At 38.9% G+C, this 24,163-nt stretch overlaps 1 protein-coding gene across 4 annotated transcripts in view; it reads left to right on the forward strand.

The window, feature by feature from the left end:
* Window positions 1-24,163, forward strand: part of JAKMIP2 (janus kinase and microtubule interacting protein 2) — a 276,562-nt gene that overhangs the window by 186,212 nt on the left and 66,187 nt on the right. For all 4 annotated transcript variants that reach the window (XM_006893730.1, XM_006893728.1, XM_006893727.1 and 1 more), the window contains 3 exons: window positions 10,342-10,839; window positions 15,616-15,825; window positions 18,176-18,274. In XM_006893730.1, the coding sequence (XP_006893792.1) occupies window positions 10,342-10,839; window positions 15,616-15,825; window positions 18,176-18,274 (807 nt within the window). The remainder of the gene's footprint in view (window positions 1-10,341; window positions 10,840-15,615; window positions 15,826-18,175; window positions 18,275-24,163) is intronic.

The following is a 24,163-nucleotide window of genomic DNA, read 5'->3' on the forward strand; positions in this document are numbered from 1 at the left end:
TATTTTGAAGTAACTTAAGTAGAATTGATGATAAATCTTCTCTGAATGTTTGATTCAATAATGCATCTTGACTGCATATTTGGTCAATTTTGGGTTGCAAGATTTGGTAAAAATTCTCAATTTCTTCCTCTTTGATTCTAGATGAAGGGTCATAAATTTGAATAATAGTTGTGTTAAGAAGCCTATTCAATCTGTATGATGAGCAAATTATATGAGAAGCTGGACTCTACAAAGAGGAGTGTGGCATCAAGATTGGAAAGAGAACCATCAATAACCTGTATAATGCAGATGATACAACTTTGCTTGCTGAAAGTGAGTAGGACTTGGAGCACGTGTTGCAGAAGACCAAGGACTGCAGCCTTCAATATGGATTGTGTCTGATTGTCAAGAAAACAAAGATCCTTACCACTGGACCAACAGGCAGCATCATAATGCATGAGGAAGAGACTGAAACTGCCAACAGCTTCCTCTTGCTTGGTTCCACAATTAACACTCTTGGTACCAGCAGCCAGGAAATAAGGAGACACATTGCACTGAGAAATTCTGCAGTTAAGGATCTCTCCAAATTATTGAGGAGCAATAATGTCAGTTTGAGAACTAACATGGGTCTAATTCAGGCCATGGTCTTTCTGATTACTTACTATGCATCTGAGAGCTGCATAATGAATAAGGGTGACAGAAAAAAGAATTGATGCCTTTGATCTGTGGTGTTGGAGAAGAGCACTAAACATCCCATGAATGGCTAAGAGAATGAACAGATATGTCTTGTAGAGAGTGCATCCAGAGTGCTCCTTGGAGGCAAGAATGATGAGGCTCCAACTCACATCCTTTTGGCATGTTGCTAGAAGATGAGAAGGACATAATGCTGGAAAGGGTGAATGGATGGTGAAGGAGAAAAAGACACACAACTAGGTGGATTGAAATGGTGACTGATGCAGTGGACTCTTTGTATGTCAGGAAGTGTGAAGGTGATGCAGGATAGAACAAGGTTCAGATCTTTTGTTCATAGGTTTGTTGTGAGACATGCTCGACAAGACAGCACCTAACAACAAAAACAACAGTGATTTTAAAAGAGTACGGGATTGGAAAAACTTGACACTGGCCAGAAAAAGGAAAGAAAATGCCAGAACACACTTCTTTGTATACTTAGAGTGGGGGAAAAAGAAAAACATACCGACTTCTTCCCCAATCTGAAAACACAACTCTTTCTCCTTAAGTTGGGAGTGATTTTTTTGTAGCTGACTCTCCTCCAGCTAAATTCCAGGTTGTAAATCTGACAGGAGAAGATTGCCATGTCTCTCATGGAGCGTCTGGTGAACTTAAACCCCCAGAGAAGCCCAGCTTAGCTATAGAGACTGCACTACCAGAGCTTCCCTCCTTCACCCATGTTATTGTTATTGTTATTGTTATTGTTATTGTTATTGTTAGACACCAAGTGGCTTTGTACACAACAGACCTGGATCTTTCTTTACCTGTCTTATCATCACAGTTTCTGTCATGATTCTCCAATCTCCACTGCAGTCAGCCATCTCCTTAAAAGTCTTTTTCTCTTCTTTATCTGACTCTGATTTTCCAGACATAATGTCTTTTTCCAAAGATTGGTCCGTCCTGAAAATATCCTCAAAGGATATGAGATGAGGTATTATCATTCTAGCATCTAAGAAGCATCCTGGTTGTACTTCCTTCAGGACAGATTTGTTTGTTCTTTTGGTAGTCCATGGGATATTTGATACTCTTTGTCAATACCACAATCCAAAGGCACCTATTCTTCTTCGGTCTTCTTTATATATTGTCCAACTCTCAGATCTATAGGAAGCAATTGAAAGTATCACGGCTTGGGTCAGAAAAACCTTGGTCTTTAAACAGATATACCGGTTCCTCAGCACTTGGGAGAGATCTTTAACAGTAGATTTTCCCAGTACAGCATATCTTTTGGTTTCTTGACTGCTGCTACCATGGGTGTTGTTTGGGGATCCAAGTAAAAATGTTGACAATGTTAATTTTTTTTCTCCATCTGTCATGCAGCCTCATGATAAATGATGAAGAGATTGAGATTAACAGCTTTAGTTTGCTTGGCTCCACAATCAGCACTCTTGGTACCAGCAGTCAAGGAATGAAAAGACAAATTGCATAGGGAAAGTCTGCTGTCAGAGACCTATCCAGAGTACTGAGAAACAATGATGTCAGTCTGGAGACTAAGGTGTGCCTGATCCAAGCCATGGTCTTCACTATTATGTGCTATGTATCAGAAAGCTGGACAACGATCGGGATTATAAAAGGAAAATTAATGCCTTTGAGTTGTGGTGTTGGATAAGAGAATGAATATACCATGTACTTCTAAGGGGGAAAACCAGGTTTGTCTGGGAGTGGGTAAAATGAGGCTGCTCCTTGGAGGGAAGGATTCTGAAGTTCTATCTGACATACTTTGGGCATGTTGCAAGGAGAGACCAGTCCTTGGAGAAGGACATTATGCTTGGGAGGGTAGGGTAGAGAAACAGCACAAGAGAGGAAGACCCTAGATGAGATGGATTGATTCAGTGACTAGGGTAATGGTGGTAGGTGTGTGCCAGAGAAATAAATTTGGCCCAGGATGGAGCAGAGTTCAGAACCCTTGTGCATAGGGTCACTATGAGTTGCAGGCAACTTGGCGACACATAACAACAACAACAACAAAATCATGGTGTTGCCTTGGGTCCACTGGTGAGGATTTTTGTTTTCTTGATGTTGAGATATAATCTATAGTCTTTGATATTCTTCAGTAAGTGCTTCATGTGTTCTTCACTTTCTGCAAGCAAAGTAGTGTAATCTGCATAATGTAGGTTGTTGATGAATCTTCCTCTAGTCATGACGTCACATTCTTACTCATATAATCCAGCTTCTTTTTAAAAATATTTATTTTATATTGGTTTGCTTACAAAGTTCACGTACACTGTGTTTCACACTAATCTCATTACATTGTGTTTTGTACACTCATTCCTATTCATTAAGTTTTATAAAATTAATCACTAGTCCGTGTATGATGGTGGAAGAATACAATCCTGATGCTAACCTTTTTCTGATTTTAAACCATATAGTATTATTTTGTGCAATCCACTGCTTCTTGGTGTATGTTTATGTTTTCCATGAGCATAATTAAATGATTTGAGACTATTATTCTTCTGAATTTTAGCCATAATTTATTGCCAACTACACAGTTAAAGGCCTAGCTTTATTTCCAATGCAAGGAAATCAAACAAACATACTCACAGAGGGAACTTCTAGTAATTATCTCAAAGTTCTGCCAGGCTCTAATAAAGATGCCCAAAGCCAATTGTTTCCGATTCCAGTGATAAGGGCCTAGAACATAGAATGATTCCAGACTTCTGGTTGAGAGGTGTATCGCTCGGAGCAAGAACCCTTCAGTTAAGAAAACTAAAGTCTTTCCAAAACACGATAGAATTTGTTAATTCTGATTTTACCAGGGCTGCCTACTTTAGAGTGATTTGGGGGACCAGTTAACCCCAGCCCTTCTCTGACTGCTTGGTTTAGGAGCCCTGTTTCTCCAGTTCCTTATCTCTTTACCACACCATCCTGTATCTTGTCATCATAGCACTTTGTTCTACTCTTTGAAATTACTTCGTGTAGTTAGCTACTTGTTATTGCCTTGTTATCTCACACAAATAAATTGTGACCTTCTTGCAGAACCTGTCTGCTATTCACTATGGTATTCTCAGTACCAGAATACAGTGCATCTAGGAAGTATTCAGAGATACTTGAATGTATTTTATGCTTTTTTTAAAAGAATCCAACGATCTTGTTGCATAGGACTATATTACTTTTTTTTTTTCTTCCTTACTGTGTACCATCGAGTTGAATCCAACAGGCACAGGAGGAGATTGACCCTCCTTCAACGGAGCATCTGGTGTATGTGAACCTTCAGGATTGCAGCACAGCTTCTTGCCACTAGGCCAACAGAGCTCCCTGATATTACTTATTTAGATAGTAAACTCTAGAATGAAGAAAAGAAAGATAATTTTTGTTGTTGTTGTTGTTGTTAGGTGCCATTGAGTTGTAGATGGCTCATAACAACCCTATGAACGAAAGACCTGAACACTTGTATAACTTTCATCATTTCTGGAGGCAAGCTATTTCAGAAGTGGATGCCACTCCTGCTTCCAAGCTTGTTTTAATTGGGGAGGTCCAGCAAACACTGTCCACCATGGGTAACCATTATCGCATTTGACATATCAGTGTCACCATGTTTAGCATCACAGCAACCACGCCTTATACAGCAATGCACAGACCAGTGCTATACCACTTTGAAGAATGTTTGACAAAAAGAATTAAAACCAGGCCCGAGGGCCACTCCAGGTGACTTCCAACCTGGATTCCATCCCGTACTTCTAGCCAAATGCATTTTTAAATAGGAGGCTGAATACCATCAACTCACACTCAACAGTGTAATTCAACATTCCACCCTAATCCTCACCAGAACCAGGAAACAAAATTCTGTAGAATCTGGCAGATCCAGACGCCTTCCAAATTACCACCCTTATTTATCTTCTTGGATCAGGAAACTGAGCCATTTAGGCTGTGCTCCCCCCCTCCCCCCATGTTTGTCTCTTCAGTGGACACTGTGGGAGAATGAGAATGCACCAGAGATAGCAATAAAATGTGAAATCCTCCCACCTAGTTGTTCATAGCTTAGCTGGACTATGAAATCTGAGCACTGTGACGTAAGGAGCTGTATGGAACCATATCAGGGGATGGAGGGACAGGAGCAGAGAGCAGGGAACCAGGGGCAGCAGAGAGCTCCGTAGAATAGCATCTGAGGTGCAGAGTGTGGAGGGGAATAACTCCAGACTCATCCCCAGAGAGTCTGGCTGCCACTTCTATTCTTGGAACAGATCTGAAGACTGCAAACCACTCTCACACAAGCCTGGGGTAAAGGCAAGCTTTTATAATGACTCCAATTTTACTGGGGAAGAAAATGAGGTTTAAATAGTTTAACTCATTTGCTCCCAGTGGCACAGTGAATTAAGGAACTCAAATGGAAATTCTCATCTTTTGTAAATGGTGAGCATCAAGATAATGTGGTTTCTTAGTGTGCTGTGCTCCATTGCCTCTCAGGCCCTCTCAAAACACCCAATCTTTTCAAACCCCGCATGGCTGATTCGGCAGCCTCCAGGATCAGGACCCTCATTTAGGTATTTTCTTATTGTTTTCAACATTCCTAGTGCTATTTTATTCTACTCTAATGTGAATAAAATAAAACCCTTTGCCATTCCCCAGGCTGGAAAAGACTTCCATGAAAATCAACTTTGCTAGAATGGCAGCTTTCACCTTTATCACATCTCCCATTGGAGAGAGATTTACAGTACATAAAAAATCCTTTCAGGTTTCTATGGGTTTAAAACCTCTGGGGACATCCCAGGCAAATAATCCAAGCCAGAGCTTATGTTAGCTTGTCTTGCATTGATAACCTGCCAATCCCTCCGTGTATCTTTGATTGGATTACTTGGTTTTTGACCCAGCTTTCTGAGGTCCCATTAAAGCTCAAAGCATCACTATCTTTATTTTGGAAGAATTTACACTTGTATTTTCCAAAAGCCAGATTAGAACTACCATAGAGGAGAGAAATACATGTAAGACCTATGGGGGGTCATCGTGAATTCTCATCTTTTGTTATAAGTATAAACTTTTGCCAGTGTTTAATTTTCCCAAGGATTTTTTCCCCTAGAATCATGAGGATTAAAGGGATTTGGATACTGTATTCTTTAAATCCTTGTCCAGTTCTCAGCTCCTTACCCTGCCTCACTGTGCACTTTTCTGAATGCATTACATACTCCAAGTGTCTTCCAAGTTATGATACCCACTGTGGCTGATTCAATTCTGTCTTTGCATTTCTGACAAAATACATCTTTATGAGAGGAATCTGTGCCCTTCTTTCTTCTGAGAAGCAGATGGTGAATTAAGCAGCTGACCTTTCTGTTAGCAGTGCAATGCATTGTGCCACCAGAGTTCCTTAATGATTATTAGATGGTATGAAAGCTAGGCAATTAAATATATATTGAGGAAACTGCATTTTTTAAAATATCTGAATAACTCTCAACATTAGGAAATGAGATCTTTAGGTATTAATAATTAAAATACAATAGAAATGTGTTCATATTGCCCGTATAGATAACTATGTAGATAGCTAGCATTTATGTGTTAGATAGATAGATAAAAGTCTTTATGTATATGAAATATTTTTTATGTTTTTGTTGCTCATAGATCTTTTTTCTTTTTTAAATGATATTTTATTAATTTTAATGAACATTTACAGAGATTTTGGATTTCCATTCACTGATTGTTGCCATTTTCTCTCTGCCAACCTTTCCCGCCCAGTTCGCTCTTCTCTTTGTAAAGTAAAAGAAAAATTCTTTCATTGCTATACAATCCCCCACAATCCCCCCACTGCCCCGAGTACACTCCACTATGCAACCTTAATTCTGGACTCTTTTTGTTTATTTTTTATAAATATTTTTTGTTATTTTAACAGCTTACAGAAAACTTGGATTTCCATTCATTCGTTGCTGCACGTTTTCCTCCCTATCCCCGTTATAATTTTATATCATATAGTATTATATAATTATATAACATTATATACAATATGTACTGTATAGTTATATAAGGGAGCTCTGGTGGCCTAGTGACAAGGAGTTGTACTACTGCTAATCCAAAGGCAGGTGTTGAATCCACAAACCACTCCATAGGAGAAAGATGGACAATATCTTCCCATGCAATTTATAGTCTCTGAAAACCCACTGGAGGGTCAGCTATGGGTCCATTCTGACTAGGTGGAACATAGCAGCAACCACAACAATATTATCATGTATGATTCATATTACTATAACTATAATTAAGGATATATAAATTAAAAAATGTCGCAGTAGTAATATCAGATCTCCTTTTCTAACTTCACATCAGAGAATGAGACAAATCATCAAAGTGGATTCTTTTGAGGTAGAAGATAGACATACTTTCTCTCTTCAATCTTTTTACAATTCTGACACCACTCATCCCTCCCAGGACACATTCTATTTTATACCCAGTGGCTACACAGAACTCATAGAGTCTATCCAAGAGGTAACTGTTTACAGTTCATGTTAGGATCAACAAGCTACAACTTGGGAACAGAATCATAAAGCATGTAGGGGAAAGCCCCATTCTTCAGTGTAGAATAGCTCATTTCATGTCCCTCAACCTTGCGGTCAACACTCTTGGCACCAGCAGCCAGGAAATCAAAAAATGTATTGCGGTGAGAAAGTCTGCTGTTAGGGACCTCTCTAAAGTACTCAAGAGCAATGGTTTCTCTCTGGAGACTAAGGTCCGCCTGATACAGGCCATGGTTTTTGCAATCACTTGTTATGCGTCAGAGAGTTGGACAATGACTGGGAGGATAGAAGAATTGACGCCTTTGAGCTGTGGTGCTGGAGAAGAGTATCGAATGTACCATGGACTGCCAAGAAAACAGATTCATCCTAGAGAGAGTTAAACCAGGCTACTCCTTGGAGGCAAGGATTCTGGTTCTTCATCTGACACACTTTGGACATGTTGTAAGGAGAGACAGGTCCATAGAGAGGGACATCATGCTTGGGAGGGTGGAGGGACAGCGCAGGAGGGGAAGACCCTCTATGAGGTGGACTGATTCAGTGACTGGGGTAATCGGGATGGGTGTGTTAGAGGCAATGTGATTGGCACAGGACAGAGCAGAGTTTAGGGCTGTTGTACATAGGGTCGCTATGAGTCGCAAACAACTTGACGGCACATAACAACAAATAAAAACAACAACCTTGCAGGGCTCCTTTCTGCACCCCCTGAGGACAAGGCTCTCTTGAGCACTCAGGAAAGGCCCTCTCAGACCTGGAGCCCTCTGACCGGCCTCTGTTCTTCCAGGGCAAGTGTTATAAAATTCTTAAACTCCTCCAATAAGTGCCCAAGGCACCCCACTTCACAGATATGCATCAGTATAAAGGCACACAGCTCTTTTGCCCATGTGTCAGTGAGCCTAGCTGTGCCAAGTATCTGAAGGCACCCCAATCCACATGTAAGCCTCTTGCCTGTAGGCACCAGATTTCTTGCTCTGTATTGGACAGCACAGCACTAGAATCTATGAGAGAATATCATCGAGAAAGGGACCTCAGACAGTGGTGGGTGACAGCAGAGGACAGGATGTCTTGTTGTATGTTTCATCTCAGAACCCATGTGCTCTGAACTCTTCATGGAAATAATTGCTGCATTTTTGAAAGAAATAAAATAGTCATAAAATTTAATTTAGGTGGAAAAAGTAATGTTCCAACTAAAGGTAAGTAAACTATTAAGGTAGGTTAAAATCTCACACTTTTCACAATATAATTAGGATGTCGTGTCTAGGATAGGCAAATTTTTTAGTTGCAAAGTCTCTCAATAATTGTTTTGTAAAAATTGGTAGTTTTACAAAGGACAACGACTCAGAATCACTTCTTATACAGTATGTATATGTGCATGTGTGTGTGTGTGTGTGTGTGTGTATGTATTTGTGAAAAAGACAAAGGATCACTGATTTTTCTAAGCAGTAAAGGCAGAATTCCACCTTAATTTCCTAGATTACTGACAGAATTATAACCAGATAAAGGAAGTGCCATTGTTAATCTATAAATATATCAATATTATCACTGGAAAGAAAAAAAACATAAAATATTAGATTTGCCAGAATTACTGAAAGATTGAAAGAAATTAGAAGGAGTATTTTATAATGTATTTAGAGCATTGAGGGTAAAGTGATGATAAAAGATGAGGGATGCGGATACAAAAAGACCCTCAAGGAGTGTGTAGAAACACTACCAGTCCCTAAGGTCCTTTCGGAGCCCCAGGAAGGTACAATCAAGTTAACATGCTCCAAAACATTGGAGGTTTGAGTCTGCAAAGATGTTTTGGAGAAAAGACCTGAACCCTACTTCAAAAAATGAGCCACTGAAAATGCTGCAAAACACAGTTCCACTGTGACGCTGGTGAATTGCCATGAGTTAGAATCAACAGTACAGCAATTGGATTAAAGCTTCTGGTACACGTGAGGTTCCACTGAACCAGAAAACTATTTTGGCAAGGAACAGGGTAGAAAATTTGAGGATGGAACTAAGTTACTCAAACCAAGAGAGGTAAGGTTGAAGTAATATCTCTTGGAAAATACATTGAGAAAATACTTGGCATTAATTTATGAATCTGTCTTACACTGCCAGGGAGTTCTGGTAGCCTCCTGAATAAGGAGTGTGCTACCAGCCCAAATGCATGAAGTTCAGATCTACCAGCTACTCCCTCCACAGGAAAATGATGAGCATCGCTTCACTATGATTTAAGCCTCAAAAATTCTCTAATTTCATGGCATTTAACAACCACCTATGCTACCATACTATGATCTTTCCTACATTTATAATTTGGATATAGGTAGGAATGTAAGTTTTTAAAAGTCTGTCAGGTGATCTGCTTTCTGTTTTTTCGCACCAAGGTAAAAAGGAGCCCTGGTAGCAAAATTGTTAAACACTTGATTACTAACCAAAACATCAGTGGTTCAGACTCACCAGCTGCTTCCAAGTGAAGCCAGACTTATTACCATTGAATGGATTCCAACTCACATCATCAGGTAGGACAGAATAGAACTGCACTAGGGTTTCTAAGATAATGATCTTAATGGAACGGACTGTCATATCGTTCTTCCTAAGAGTGGCTGGGAGGTTTGAACCACCAAGCTTTTGTTTAGCAGCTTGACGCTTTAACCACTGTGTCATGACTCCTTCCTGTAAAGATTATGGCCTTGGGAACCCTGTGGGGCAGTTCTGCTCTGTTCCACAGGCTATGAGTCAAGATCAACTTGATGTCAATGAATTTGGATTGATTTTGGACACCAACGTGAAATCACGAGAAGAGTGTTTCTCTGACTTTCTGAATATGTACACCAAGCCCCTGGGTAATGTAATTTCCTGTTCTGATTTTTAGACTTCATGATAACTGAGATTCTACATTTCCCACAAGCTCCCTGGTGATGTCAGTGCTGCATATTTACAGACCACACAAGGAATTATAGAGCCCCAGAGAAGCTACTGTTGCCTGAACAAAGTGCTTTGTGCATTCTTTGGCATTTTCTTCTTTTCCGCTATGTTCTCAGCTTTCAGGCTGTCATTCCCTTCCCTTTGAGCACACAGTCAGCTACAGTTTGAAAAGAGATGAGTATTTAAGAGATCATAGTTAGCCCAAGCAAATCAATGAGCTGCAAATCCTATCTGGGAGCACATCTCCCTTTGTGGTTCGTTTCTTTTCATCCTCTCCCTTCTCTGCCTTTAGGTGTCGAAGCTTGAAAGAGAGAAGACTCAAGAGGCAAAGAGGATCCGTGAGCTAGAGCAGCGCAAACACACGGTCCTGGTGACTGAACTCAAAGCCAAGCTCCACGAGGAGAAGATGAAGGAGCTGCAGGCCGTCCGGGAGAATCTCATCAAGCAGCACGAGCAGGAAATGTCAAGGACAGTGAAGGTGCGCGATGGAGAGATCCAGAGGCTCAAGTCGGCCCTGTGTGCTCTCCGCGATGGCAGCAGTGACAAAGTAAGGACAGCGCTCACCATTGAGGCCCGGGAGGAGGCCCGGAAACTGTTTGATGCAGAGCGCCTTAAGCTCTTACAGGAAATTTCGGACCTGAAAACTGCCAAGAAGCAGGTGGACGAGGCATTGAGCAATATGATCCAGGCGGATAAAATCAAGGCAGGGGACCTGCGCAGTGAGCATCAATCCCACCAGGAAGCCATCTCCAAGATCAAGTGGGAGTCAGAGCGGGATATTCGGAGACTGGTTAGTAAACCCATCAGACTGATGCTGAGATATTGTCTTTTGAAATTGTCTAACTCCATGGGGTTTGGTTTTCCAGGCATTTCATCCTCAGTGTATGAAAAGCACTTGTTCACCTTTATTCTTGTACTTTATCCAAGGCACAAGGTGAGTGGGTAGTCTCTCAAGTGGGAAAACGGACAGACAGATGGGTTTACAGACATGCCCAGACCAAAATCAATACCGTGAAGAGTGAAAGATTTTAGAGACATGCATTTAATAATTGCTATTTTTCTTAGGCTTCTATAAAAATATTTTTAAGTATGTGCTCTTCCAAAGTAAGACTGTTTTGTGGATTCTCCATTTAGAAAATATTTTTCTATTTTTACTTGGATAGTGGGAATTCCTGCTAAGATTGTCAAAATGCTTGAAAAATGGCAGCTATTGGGAACATCCTGAGTGAGTCATTAGTCCAGGTCTGAAAACAAGATACAGACTTGCAGGACACCAGTTATTCTTAAAATAGATCTCTCCCCGACCCCTAATGCTATTTTTAAATTGGTTGTCCTTTCTAAGCAGTTTGTATTGTTTTATTGTTCTGTGACTTAACTCAAACTGATAGTTTAGATCTTCACTTTTAACATGTATGACCAGAAGTGTGCTTAAAAGAAAAATAAAAAAAAGTAGAAGTATCTCCTGAAAGCTGTAACTCAGGCTGACCTTGTCAAATATTTGAGAGGAAGAGACATTTTAGGTCATCTACACACACTCTTTAGAATTTGTTCTACATTTGCAGAAGTAAATCAGGTTAACCTTTAACATTTCAATGTATGTCATGCCTCTCTAAAAATCTTATTTCCTTGGGTAAAGAGTCTGCTTTTCTCCTTGTGGATGCAGATTTTAAGCGGTTGTTTTCAGAGTCTCAGTGGTTTTCCTTGGATGCTACCTCTAGGATTTCAATTTTAATTAAAAAATTATTACCAATAAAAATGATTCCACAGAAATTCTTAAGAGCTAAACCTGTCATTTTTCTTTGTCCTAATATATGATGTGGCTATTACATACTGCCTTTATCACACTTTTTGAATTCTTCATCAACAATTGATTTTACTGAGTTTGTTGACAATAAAGAACAGGCAAACTCAGTGCAGATATAATAGTCTCTGCCCTCCTTTTTGAAAAGACAATGAATGGCTAATGAAGAAGGAATCAGGAACTTGAACATAGTTGGCAGGTAGGTAAATGAAAAGAGAACTTCACATTGAATACGAATCCTTGTTTGCTGTTGATTTAAATATAAAATTTATTCATATATTCACTTACTTTTTTTCCCATGACTCTTTTACACTGGCACTTTGCTGAAGAAGAAATCCTTCATATTAGCATTATAAAATACTAAGCAATCCAATTTTTGTTCAAAAATTAAGTACAAACTAAATAACTTGGGAAATGTTTCTAATAAGGCAAATGCACTCACCTCTATCTTCATGTCCTACCCCTATTCCTACTTTCAGATCCCTTTATGAAACTAGAAGAGAGAAATTTGGGAGCTATTCTATTTAGATTATTTCTCTCTGCCATCTAGAAACTGGAATTTGGTACAGTTTCAGTATCCTAAGTTCAGGTTTCAGGCTTATTATCCACTGTGAAACAGAGCCTTCACAACAACATTTATTGGAAATCTCAGAAAGCCACATTGCCCAATGCTTGGAATATATAGAAAGAACCCAGGTAGGATGGTGTGTAACATGTTAGTCTGAATCCAGTAGCCACTTTTGGGAAGATTGATCTTCAGTCTCTTATGAAGATTTATAGGTTGGTAAACCCTACGGAAGGGTCAATTTAACAGCTATGGGTTTGGGATTTTTAGTGATACATGGATAGTCTTAGAGCCCAGATAACATAATGGCTAATATTGCACTCACAAGTAAGAATATAAATTAAAAATCAGGCGCCACAACCAATACATGTAACTATCAGTTTTAAACCCTTCAGTTTTCAATTATTACCTGTAAAATAGTGATAGCGGACTCTACTCAATCAGACATTGCACTTGAGTTAGAACTGACTCGCAGCTGACCCTCCATTGGGTTTCTGAGGCTGAAACTCACCATAGAGAAGATTGTATGCCCACTTTTCTTCTGAGGAGCCTCTGGTGAATTTCAAACCACCAAAAAGTCATGGATTATGCTACCAGAGTTCCCTAAAAATAGGATTTTTAAAAAATGAACCATTATGCAAACCTGAGTATAGTGCCTTGCATGTAGTAAAGGGTACTCTGGTGTCCTAGTGTTAAGAACACCAGTCATTCTTAAAATAGAATGCTATTGTGTCAACCTGAAGGCACATGGTTCAAATTTACCAGCTACACCACAGGAGAAAAACAGGCACTGTCCTCCTGAGCGATTCACTGCCTCTGAAAATCCAATACAGGGTCAGTTATGGGATGCTTCTAATAAATTAGAGTTATGATGATAGCATGAGGATGATGTTTATATTATAGAATGGTTTTGACAGCAGGTTCAAGTGGAGTGGATCAAAACCAGCATTTGGGCTATAGTAACCTTTAGATAAATAACACTATAAATAGCTGATCTCTCAAATAAGTGTTTCATCATTAAGAATAGCACTCCAAGGAAAATGAGCCTAGAGATAATGCCTGCTCTCCCCAAAATGAACAAGGAATCTTGGATTCCTTATCATATTACAAAATCAATCAAAATGAACCTAATATTCTCTTTAAAATAGTCTCACAACATGATTCAGTGAGCTCACCAATAATTATAAAGTGCAGTTAACGTACAACTTATTATATATTTGCATTATGACAAACCATATTCACTACTGTCTATTTTATTTTGGGGTGTTTTTTTATGCATATTATCATTAGCAACATGTATTACTTACATTGTTGTAACAATTTACTGACAGATCATTCTCCATTTTTTACTCACAGGCGCTCAAAATTTAGATGTTTAAAAAAACTCTGATAATACAATGCAGTGACAATGAAAACGAAAATGAATACTTAATAATAATTTTACTTATATTAGAATAGACTTATGATGGAGTTGTCATGATGGAGCCCTACCACAAGTCAGAGACTCACCCTTCTGAAACTATGAAGCATCATTTCTGCCATCCCCTTGCCCTGAAGAGCAGAACAGAGAAAGATTTATAGGAGATGATTTTTTTAATACAAGTATTCTTCTTTAATAAAAAGAAAAATTAAGTGCTGTTTTGAATAGATTTTCCCCCCTCTTTCTATTATATAGCCACATAAAATATAATGAGGGGGGAAATAGATAATCCAGTGGCTATGCTTTCTTTTGAAATTGCCTGCAGCTATCCACTTCATTAGTCTTCAAGTCCAGGGTTGTAAAAAGGTTTCATGCCAATGGAATTTTGATCAGTTGATGTCAAATAACTGAGAACATCCCCAACCATAGGAAAAATGAGTATTTTGTTGTTAGGGGCCATTGAGTCAAGCACAACTTACAGTGACCCTATGAACAAAAGATCTGAACCCTGTTCTGTCCTGTGCCATTCTCACACTTTCTGACACTCAACAGCCCATTGCAGCATTCACCGTTTCAATCCACATGGTTGAGGGTCATCCTCTCCTTGCTGATCCTTCATCCTTCCCACCATCATGTCCTTCTCCAAGGAATAGCACCTCCTGGAAACATGTCCAAAGTATGTGAGGTGAAGCCTCATCATTCTTGCCTCCAAAGAGCACTCCAGCTGCACTGTCTGCAAGACATATATATCTGTTCATTCTCTTAGCTGTCCATAAGATGTTCCGTACTCTCCTTCAACACCACAGCTCAAAGGTGTCAACACTTTTTCTGTCCTCCTTACTCATTGTCCAGGTCTCGGATGCACAGCTAGTAATTGGAAAGACCATGGCCTGAGTCAGATGCACCTTAGGCCTCAAACTGACGTCACTGCTCCTCAGTAATTTGGAAAGGTCCTTAACTGCAGATTTTCCCAGTGCAGTGCGTCTCCTTATTTCCCAACTGCTCGTTCCAAGGGTGTTAACTGTGGATCCAAGCAAGATTAAATAAGTATGAGGTCAATAATTATATTCACAGAAGTGGGAGTGGAAATTAGTGGTTAGTATTGCCAGATATTATTCCATTCCTGTCCTAGTTTCAGCATGATTTTCTAACAGAAATGGTTGCTTAGTACTGATTGCTTTTGAATGTGGACAAGAACAAAAAGAACCAGATGACATGAGCCCTAGGTGGCTCATGTCATCTGGCTCTTTCTTGCAAATCCACTGCCCTGATACAAGTGTACTGGCCTTGCAGAATAACTAGACTGATACTAAGTCTGCTGTTTCTTCAGTTACAAATGAACTAACTATTCAGAAGTGTAGTTGCTATTGGAACCAAAATCAAACGCCATTTATTCCCCTAAAGAGGAGGAAAGATTGAACATTTTACTGGGGAAAATGTAGTGTAGTATTATGTCAGTCTTTTTTATCACTTGTGATCCATTTGAAAATAATCCCCCCCTTTTTTTAATACCCAGACATTCTAGACCATTTCAACAATACACTGCATCAAACCTACATAGGTTACACTGGAGAGAAAAGAAATTGTCGTCTTAACACCTCATTAGCCTAGGATAGCCCTTGATCACACAATAGCGCCTTTATACAAGGAAAACAATTACCTGTTTATCATTTTATATTGTATATCAATTAAGACAAAAAAGTTAAACACATACCATCGTAAAATTGCTATTTGTTAATGGCATGGTGAACTAAAATGTCCTGGGTCTCATTTAATTCAGATGGATGAAATCAAAGCCAAGGACAGGATCATCTTTTCACTGGAAAAAGAACTGGAGACCCAGACGGGCTATGTACAGAAACTCCAGCTACAAAAGGAAGCTTTGGACGAGCAGCTCTTCCTGGTCAAGGAGGCAGAGTGTAACATGAGCAGTCCCAAACGCGAGATTCCAGGAAGAGCAGGCGATGGCTCGGAACACTGCAGCAGCCCTGTGAGTCCATCCAGACAGAGAAGTTAAGAACTCAGGATTCATCTTTTATTTATGCCAAGAAGTTTCCCCTCTCACTTAAGTTCTTTCCTTGTTTACTACATAGAAACCTATTCTTCTTCCTACTGTAAAACTGCCTAATATCTTGGGAAGGTGGTTTTCTAAACTCACACACAATAAAGTGGGCTCCATCGCATTAGGAGAGCACAAGAGAATTAAGGGTCTCTGTTAGCTTCTCCATTACAATTTCTACTCAAGCGATACCTTCCCATGCTTTATGACAATCATAAATAAGATAGAAATACTGTGCCTTTCACCAAGGCTGGTAATTTTCCCTCGTATGAACAATTGCTAAAGATAGTTATCATCCGTAGAGGTCAAATATATGATTATTTTATAAAAAGCTAAACATATTCTTATCCTTGTCTGAAAATCTCTGGTCTGATTGAACTTGCCATTTATTTCCATATCTTTGTTAAATAGATGAGAAAATAGCTTCAGAAAAGCAGCCATAGAGATAGGCTGTGTAGAGTTGATTATTGCTTGTTATAACTTTCAAATAGTGGTTGAAAGGATGCACATGTATTATTTAGAAACAGAAGTGGGTTCCAGAATACTACTTAGACCCAAGTAATGAATAAATCATTAATTAGTATTCAGGTTATATGCATGTATGTGTGTGTGTGTGTGTGTGTGTGTGTGTGTGTGAAGGTTTTTGGAAAAGTACAGATCTAAGGTTTAGTTTTAGTTCTCTGCCAGACACTTCCCTACTATGTACAACCTATAAGTCACAGAAAAATAAGCTGTAGAATCCCACATCTGGTTTAAATCTTGTTTAACAAATACAGGAGTTTGCTGTTTAGAGTTTCTGTCTGTCCTTAGGCATATAACTTCACTGCTCAGTTTCTTCATCTATAAAATTGGGCCTGCAGATGCCTAAGAGTAAGTTAAATTATCAGAAGAGTATCTCTGGATAGCGCAAACTGTTCATTGTTTGGTTACTAAATGAAATGTTGAAAGTTCAAGATTACCCAGAGCCACTGCAGAAGTCTAATGTCTACTTCCAAAAAGGTCAGCCGTTAAAAACCCTGTGGACATAAGGTCATTGACTTGACAGTAACTGATTAGTTATTATTTTTTTTTAACAATTTAGCCAAACACCCTCAAACTCATGGCTGTCAAGTTGGAACCAACCCCTAGCGGGCAACCCAGTGGATTTGCAAAGGCTGTAAATAATTTATGAGGATATTGGCCCATCCTTCTTCCATAGAGAATGGATTTGGTGGATTTGAAATGCCTGCCTTTGAGTTAGCAGCACAACTTTTTATCCACTAGTCCAAAAGAAAAGACAATATGTAATAACTGAGCACAGCCACCAGCACATAGTATTATATATATATAGGAAGCCCTGGTGGCTTAGCGACAAGAAGTTATACAGCCAATCCGAACACATTTGTTTTGAAACCATAAGTTACTTTGCTAGAGAAAGATAGGCAATCTCCTCCTTACTGCCTCTGAAAACTACTGGAAGGCCAGCCATGGGTTAGTTCTAACTCTAAAACGCATTACATCAACATATATTATTGATATATTTACAGTAGCTTGAGACCTTGCACTAGGCCTCCCTGAATCTTCTGTTTTCTGATGAGCCTAAGGATATAAAGTGTATGCTTCTGCCTTGTCAACAAAGGGTGATAGAAATATTGAGTGATAACAATTAAAATGAACGCTACTAATGGTTATACAGACCAAGAACTTTGGTTTACGCTAACATAGATAATAGCTGTGTCTAAGGTGCTCTATGGTGAGCCAGCCAGGGTCGGGATGTCATTTGCACTGTATATAATATACCAATGGAGGCTAATCTAGAAATGATTGTCTTTTATTTCACAGTGGACTTAGCTTTTACTCCAGGATTGAGAGGAACTTGCAAAACGTAGCTCTCCCTTCATACTCTCTCCACTGTGACAAAGTGTAATAGCAGTACAGATGGCTGAGCTGTGGGATGTCATGTGCAGCTGTTTCTCAAGGGTTATTCCTTGAACCTGATGGAATCACCACATGACCTGGGCTTCCTAGCACACAGCTCTGATAAATTAGTGAAACTTCTGCCACTTCCCTTGCCAGATCACAGCCACATAGAACTGATTTCCTATTTCAACCTAGTGTGGTCTTAGATTCAAGTAGTGCATATTGAGATTTAGGGGGGGAAAACCAATATATATTTGTTCTTCCACATTTTCATCTCATACGGTAGAGAAGGATAAGTGGTGCTGTTACTGTCGTCAACAGTTGTTCAAAGTTTTGTGAAACGTGTTCTTGAAAACATACCCAGATTCATTTCTATGTTTAGGATTTGCGAAGAAATCAAAAGAGGATAGCTGAATTGAATGCCACAATAAGAAAATTAGAAGACAGGAATACTTTGCTTGGAGATGAACGAAATGAATTGGTAAGTCAGAGTCTGACTGTTTTAATTTTATATTCATATTTTCTTTTATGTTTAAGTATATTGTGAAAACATAACATAATAAAGTATATAAATCATAGATACATTCGGTTTCATATAAATGACATTATATATTTACAAAGAAACACATTCATACAGTCACCACAGAGATAAATAAATGAAGGTTTGGCAGCGTCTCAGAACTTCCGTTTAGTAAGCCATCCCAGTCACTGCCTAAAGTTAGCTGCTATTCTGACATCTGTCACCTCACCGTAAACTTACATAGCCACTAAGCAAATTTTAATATCTGTTAAGTTATACAATATTTACTCTTCTGTGTTTGGTTTCATTTGCTCAACAAGTTATGATTATAAGATTTATCCACTGGGTTGCACATACAACATACCACCTTTTATTGGGCTTCACAGAAACATTTTTTTTTTTATTTTTTGCAAATTGAAAGTTTGTGACAACATTGTACTAAGCAAGTCTGTTTGGACTGGTTTTCTAACAGCTCTTTCCTTGTCTCTATGTCACATTTTGGAAATTCTCACAATAAACATTTTTCATATTACTATTTCACACTTATTGAAAGCACGAGTGCATTCACTTCCTAAACAATATGCCTCCGGAAACGCTATGAACTTTGTCAATAGTTGTAGAGAGGCTTCAAGCCTTTTGTTCATAGGGTTGCTATAAATTGTGCTCGACTCGAAGACAATCAACAACAAATGCTCACTTACTACATAAAAAGGGAGTTCTGGTGGCCTAGTGGCAAGAAACTGTGCCGCAATTCTCAAGGTATGCAGTTCAAATCCACCAGCTGCTCCATGGGAGGATGAGCTGTGTAATGCCCAGTTTGGGGTGAAAAGAAAAAACAACTGGACCCAATTCTGACAAGAATATGCAAAGAATTTTAATTAGGTATTCAGTACTTGCTTTAACTGTTGTTATTTGGTGTCAGCAAGTTAGCTGTGACTCATAGTGAACCCATGTGCCATGGAATGAAACAGCGCTTGATCCTGCAGCTGATGTGCTTGAACCTGTAGTTGAAGCTATTGCCAGTCTGTCTGTTATGCTGTTGTTAATGCTGTCGAGTGGAGTACAACTCATAGTTACCCTATGAACAACAGATCTGAACCCCATCCTATCTTGTGCCACCCTCAGAATCTCTGACACATTTGAGCCCATTGCTACAGTTATTCTGTCAATCCAGCTGGTTCAGGGTCTTCCTCTCCTTCGCTGACCCTCCACTTTTCCAAGCATGATGTCCCTCTCCAAGGAATAACCTTTCTACCAACATGCCCAAAGTATACTTTGAGATATCTGTTATAGATACAACTTAACTATTTCCCAAGGTTGTAACAATTTACATTCCATCAGAGTATAATATGTAAGATTTTCAATATCCCCACTACTTTACAAACACCATTTTGTTGACTGGGAAGTCCATTCTCAGTGTGGTTTATAATAATTATCAATGAGATTGAGATCCTTTTCATATGTTTGTTAGTCTGCCAAATAGAATAAATCTTCTTTTAATTTGCCTATTTAAGTCTTCCCCCCTCCCCATTTTCTGTTGTGTTGACTATTTCTTATTGGTATACGAGGACGCTGTAGTGGCTTACTGGTATGGAGTTGTGCTGCCAACTTAAAGACGCACAATTTGAATTCACCAGCTGCTTCAAGGGAGAAAGACGGGCTATCTCCTCCTGTGCTGTTCACTGCCTCTGAAAAACCCTCTGGAGGGTCAGCTATGAATTTGTTGCAAGTACATGATACATAACAACAACAACAACTTTAATATTAGAAATTTTATGATTTTTTTCGTATTTAGATTTCACATATTTTACTCTGTGACTTTTATGTTTGCATTCTTAATGATATACATGGGTATTAAGAAGTTATTTTCTAAGAAAAGATGTTATTTTCAGTCTTTTTCTTTAATATATGTATCTTGGGCTTAAATGTTCTTCTAAAGATGCCGTTTAGTTCATGCCACAAATTTTGACATGTCATTTTTGTAACATTGCTTAATTCACACTCTTTTCTATTTTCATTTGGTACTTTTTTTATTAATTTCAATGAACTTCTACAGATTTTGGACTTCCATTTATTCATTGTGGCACTTTTCTCCCTGCCCACCACACCCCCACCCCCAGTTCACTTCTCTCCTTGAAAAGCAAAAGAAAAATTCCTTCATTGGTACACAATCCCCCCGCACACCCCCGCCCCCGCCCCCACCCCGAGTATACTCCACTCTGCAACCTTCATTCCGGACTCTAATGATAACGATAATACCCTAAAATATTCATATGGTATTTTCCAAAAGCCATCTTTTGTTATTTTTTCTATATTAATGCCACTACAGTCGGAAAAATATACTTTGTCTTACATTATTTCTTTAAAAGATGATTGAGATTCACATTCTGATTTCAACATAAGTTCAGTTTTAGCAGTGTTCTATGATCACGTGAAAGAAGGCATTTACTTCAATTATTAAATTTGTTTTAGGTCTATTTTCCTACTTGTTGTTTTGTGCCAACAAGTTGCCTGAAACTCATGGCAACCCTATGTACAATAGCCCTAAACCCTGCTCTATTTTGTGCCAATCTTATTGTCTCTGACACACCTACCCTCATTACCCAAGTTGGGAATCAGTCCATCTCATCAAGGGTCTTCCACTTTTGCACTATCCCTCCACCCTCCCAAGAGTGACGTCCTTCTCCAAGGACTGGTCCCTCCTTGCAACATATACAAAGTATGTCACATGAAGCTTCAGAATCCTTACCTCCAAGGAGCAGCCTGGTTTAACTCTCCAGGACAAACCCGTTAGTTCTCCTAGCAGACCGTGATATATTCAATACTCTTCTCCAGCACCACAGCTCAAAGACATCAATTCTCTTTCTATCATCCCTAGTCATTGTACAGCTCTCTGATGCATAGCAAGTGATTGCAAAGACCATGGCCTGGGTCAGGTGAACCTTATTTTGCTAGTTGCTGTTGTGTACCATCGATTTGGAACCAACCCATAGCTGACCATCCAGCGGGTTTTCAGAGACAGTTAATCATACAGGAGGAGTTTACCCATCCTCCCACAGAGCAGCTGGTGACCTAGAACTGAGTTCCTTTGAGATTGCAGTGCAGCTTCTTGCCACTAGATCACCAGAGCTGCCTATTAAAAATCTTCAATAGCTTGTTGACATGGGAAGACACAACATTCTGCTTCTATAAAGATCTACAATCGTGAAAGCCCTATGAAGGATTTCTGTCAGAGAGTCTCTATGAGTGGGAATCAAATTGGTGGCAATAGTTTCAATCTTTGGATCATCAGTGAGGTGAATTGACACAGTAACTTCCACAATAGGCAAAAGTGTACAGGGATCTGTGCAGAGTATGGTGCAGAACTGGGTTGTGTTCCATTGTATGAGTTGGGAGTGACTAAACGGTACCTGACAGCAACGAGTGGATTTGATAGCGTCCAACAGAAACAATACAGCATAACTGATACTTTTATTCACCTGTTAACAAACATATCTATTTCTTTTTAGTTTTGCCAATTTTATATAAAAAAACCCTACTTTTGTAGTTATGAGTATTTTGACTCAAAGTCAGAACTTGAAAATTGATGGCTCAAATACACCAGCTGCTTCTTAGGGAAAAGATGGGTATTGTTCATCTATAAAGATTGAAGGCTTAAGAAATCTGATAGAAGATCACTGTGGATAGGAAACTCAATAAAAGTGTACTTTGGGATTTTATTTTTTTAGTATTATTAAATTAATATAAATTAAGATTTGTATTTGCTTCTGGTGTATTGAATCTCCTATTATGAAATATTTTTATAACCTCAGTAATACTTTTTAACTTAAAGTCACTGAAATTAACTTTAAAAAATCAGACTTTTTACAGGTATATTTTTTAAAAGGAAGATATTGTTGAATATTATGAAACAGTTGCTGCTAGATGTGGTGTATAGTAAAATTATTTCCTTCTTTTTGTGCTTATCTTTAGTTCCTATAAATGGCATGAATAAGTAAATGTTAAAATAGTTCAGATACATGCATTGGCCTTCACAAAAGAGACAAGGTTTAAAATCGTAAATGTAGTACAATAATTGCTTTGTATAATATGTATTCATTATTAATCTTTACACTTTAGGCAAGAAAGCACAATATCTGAGCCTTAATTTATGCAAAAGAAATCCCATTTTGTCCTGATATAAAATGGGAGTTTTCAAATGGCGATAAGGCTGGGAGAGTGCAGTTTCCGAATCCTAACAAGTTAGCAAAACCGTGGACTGTCAAAAGCATGAGTGTACGCTTCTTAAAAGCTTTGCAGACTTTTTTTATAGTCTCCTCTCCTTTCTTGCTCTGCGCTCCCCTCTGTCTTATCCAGTATATTTTAATATTGAGAATCAATAGTGTGAGAAGGTTCAGCTATTCAGAACAATTTCAACTTACAAACCTGTTTTGTGTAAGGTGACCATAAAATGTGTTATTTAAATGGGAGATTTTTGAGACTAGGAGGAAGGACATCAAGACTTTCATAAATTTAAACAGGCATTTCTCAAACTGGGGGCAGTTTTGGCCGTGTCTGGAGGCACTATTGCTCTTCACATGTAGGGGAGTTTGTACTGGCATATCATGAGTGATTGCAAGAGATACTTGTAAGATCATGTAACACACTGAGAGCTTTTTGCAACACAGAATTTGTATCTCAAAATGTTAATAGTGCTAAAATTGAGAAATCCTGCTTAAGACTAACCAGGCAACCTGGATTAAATAGCCACCTTTAATAATGAGTAGATAACAATCTCACAGCAGTCCTTGGTAGGCAAACAGTTAAGTGTTCAGGTCAAAAGGTGGGCAGTTCAAACCTACCCAGAGGTACATTGCAAAACAGGCCTGTCAGTCTGCTTCCAGAAGTCAAAACCTGGAAGGTCCTGCAAAGCAATTCTACTCTGACACACTGGGGGTCACCAGGAGTTGGAAGCAATTTGATGACAACTAACAACACCACCACCACCATATGATAATGGTCCTTGATGATGCAGTTAATGGACTCAGCTGCTAATCAAAAGCTTAGCAGTTTAAGATCAAGTTCACAGGACTTTAGAAGAAAGGTCTAAGGATACACTTCTTATAAACGGCTATTGCAAAGTCTGGAGAACACATTTCTGCTCCAGACAGGGAGTCACCAGGAGCTAGATTGCACTCTGTGACAATTGATTAACAGTATCATCATGCTTTTCCCTCAATTTGCTGAGAATTTTATTCTTAAACACAAATGGCAATATAATTTCAGATTTAGGGAGACTTTCTGAGGTGTTTAGCACCTCTCTCTCCCTCATAAAACCTTCCTTAAAAATAAAATACAGGCAATCATGAGTATACATTCTTGATTGGGAACTAACTTGCTGTTTAAGCTGTCACCTAAAATACAACAAAATATTACAAAGAAAGAAATAAACAGCCTTGGGGGAGTCAGGAAACCTGGCACAATTGCTGGTGAAAAGATTACACTTTCGAGACCACCATGCTTGCCTTCTGGCCCTGGCTGCATTACTTAGTGGCCCTCTGATTCTGGGGAGCCCCACTATCTCTCTGAGCCAATGAGAGGTCATTCTGGCTGGAGGAGATGTGGGAGCAGCTTGCTCATTCATTGGGACTGAGCACAAAAAAGTAACTGGGGTGGAGGAAGCAAGGAAACAAATGCGTTAGTGACCATTTCCTCAAGCAGTATCTGCAGCCATTTTTTTTTATAATATAAAATCTTTATAATATAAAACAGTAACTTGCAGTTTCATTCATATCTGTTCACTTCCTGAGAAGTCACTTTTAAAAGTATTTCAGATATTTCTTCTGATACTCATTTCTTAGAGATTTAACA

This window comes from Elephantulus edwardii, unplaced genomic scaffold (assembly GCF_000299155.1).
Source record: "Elephantulus edwardii isolate Elephantulus edwardi_28Jun2011 unplaced genomic scaffold, EleEdw1.0 scaffold00130, whole genome shotgun sequence".
Lineage (NCBI taxonomy): Eukaryota > Metazoa > Chordata > Mammalia > Macroscelidea > Macroscelididae > Elephantulus > Elephantulus edwardii.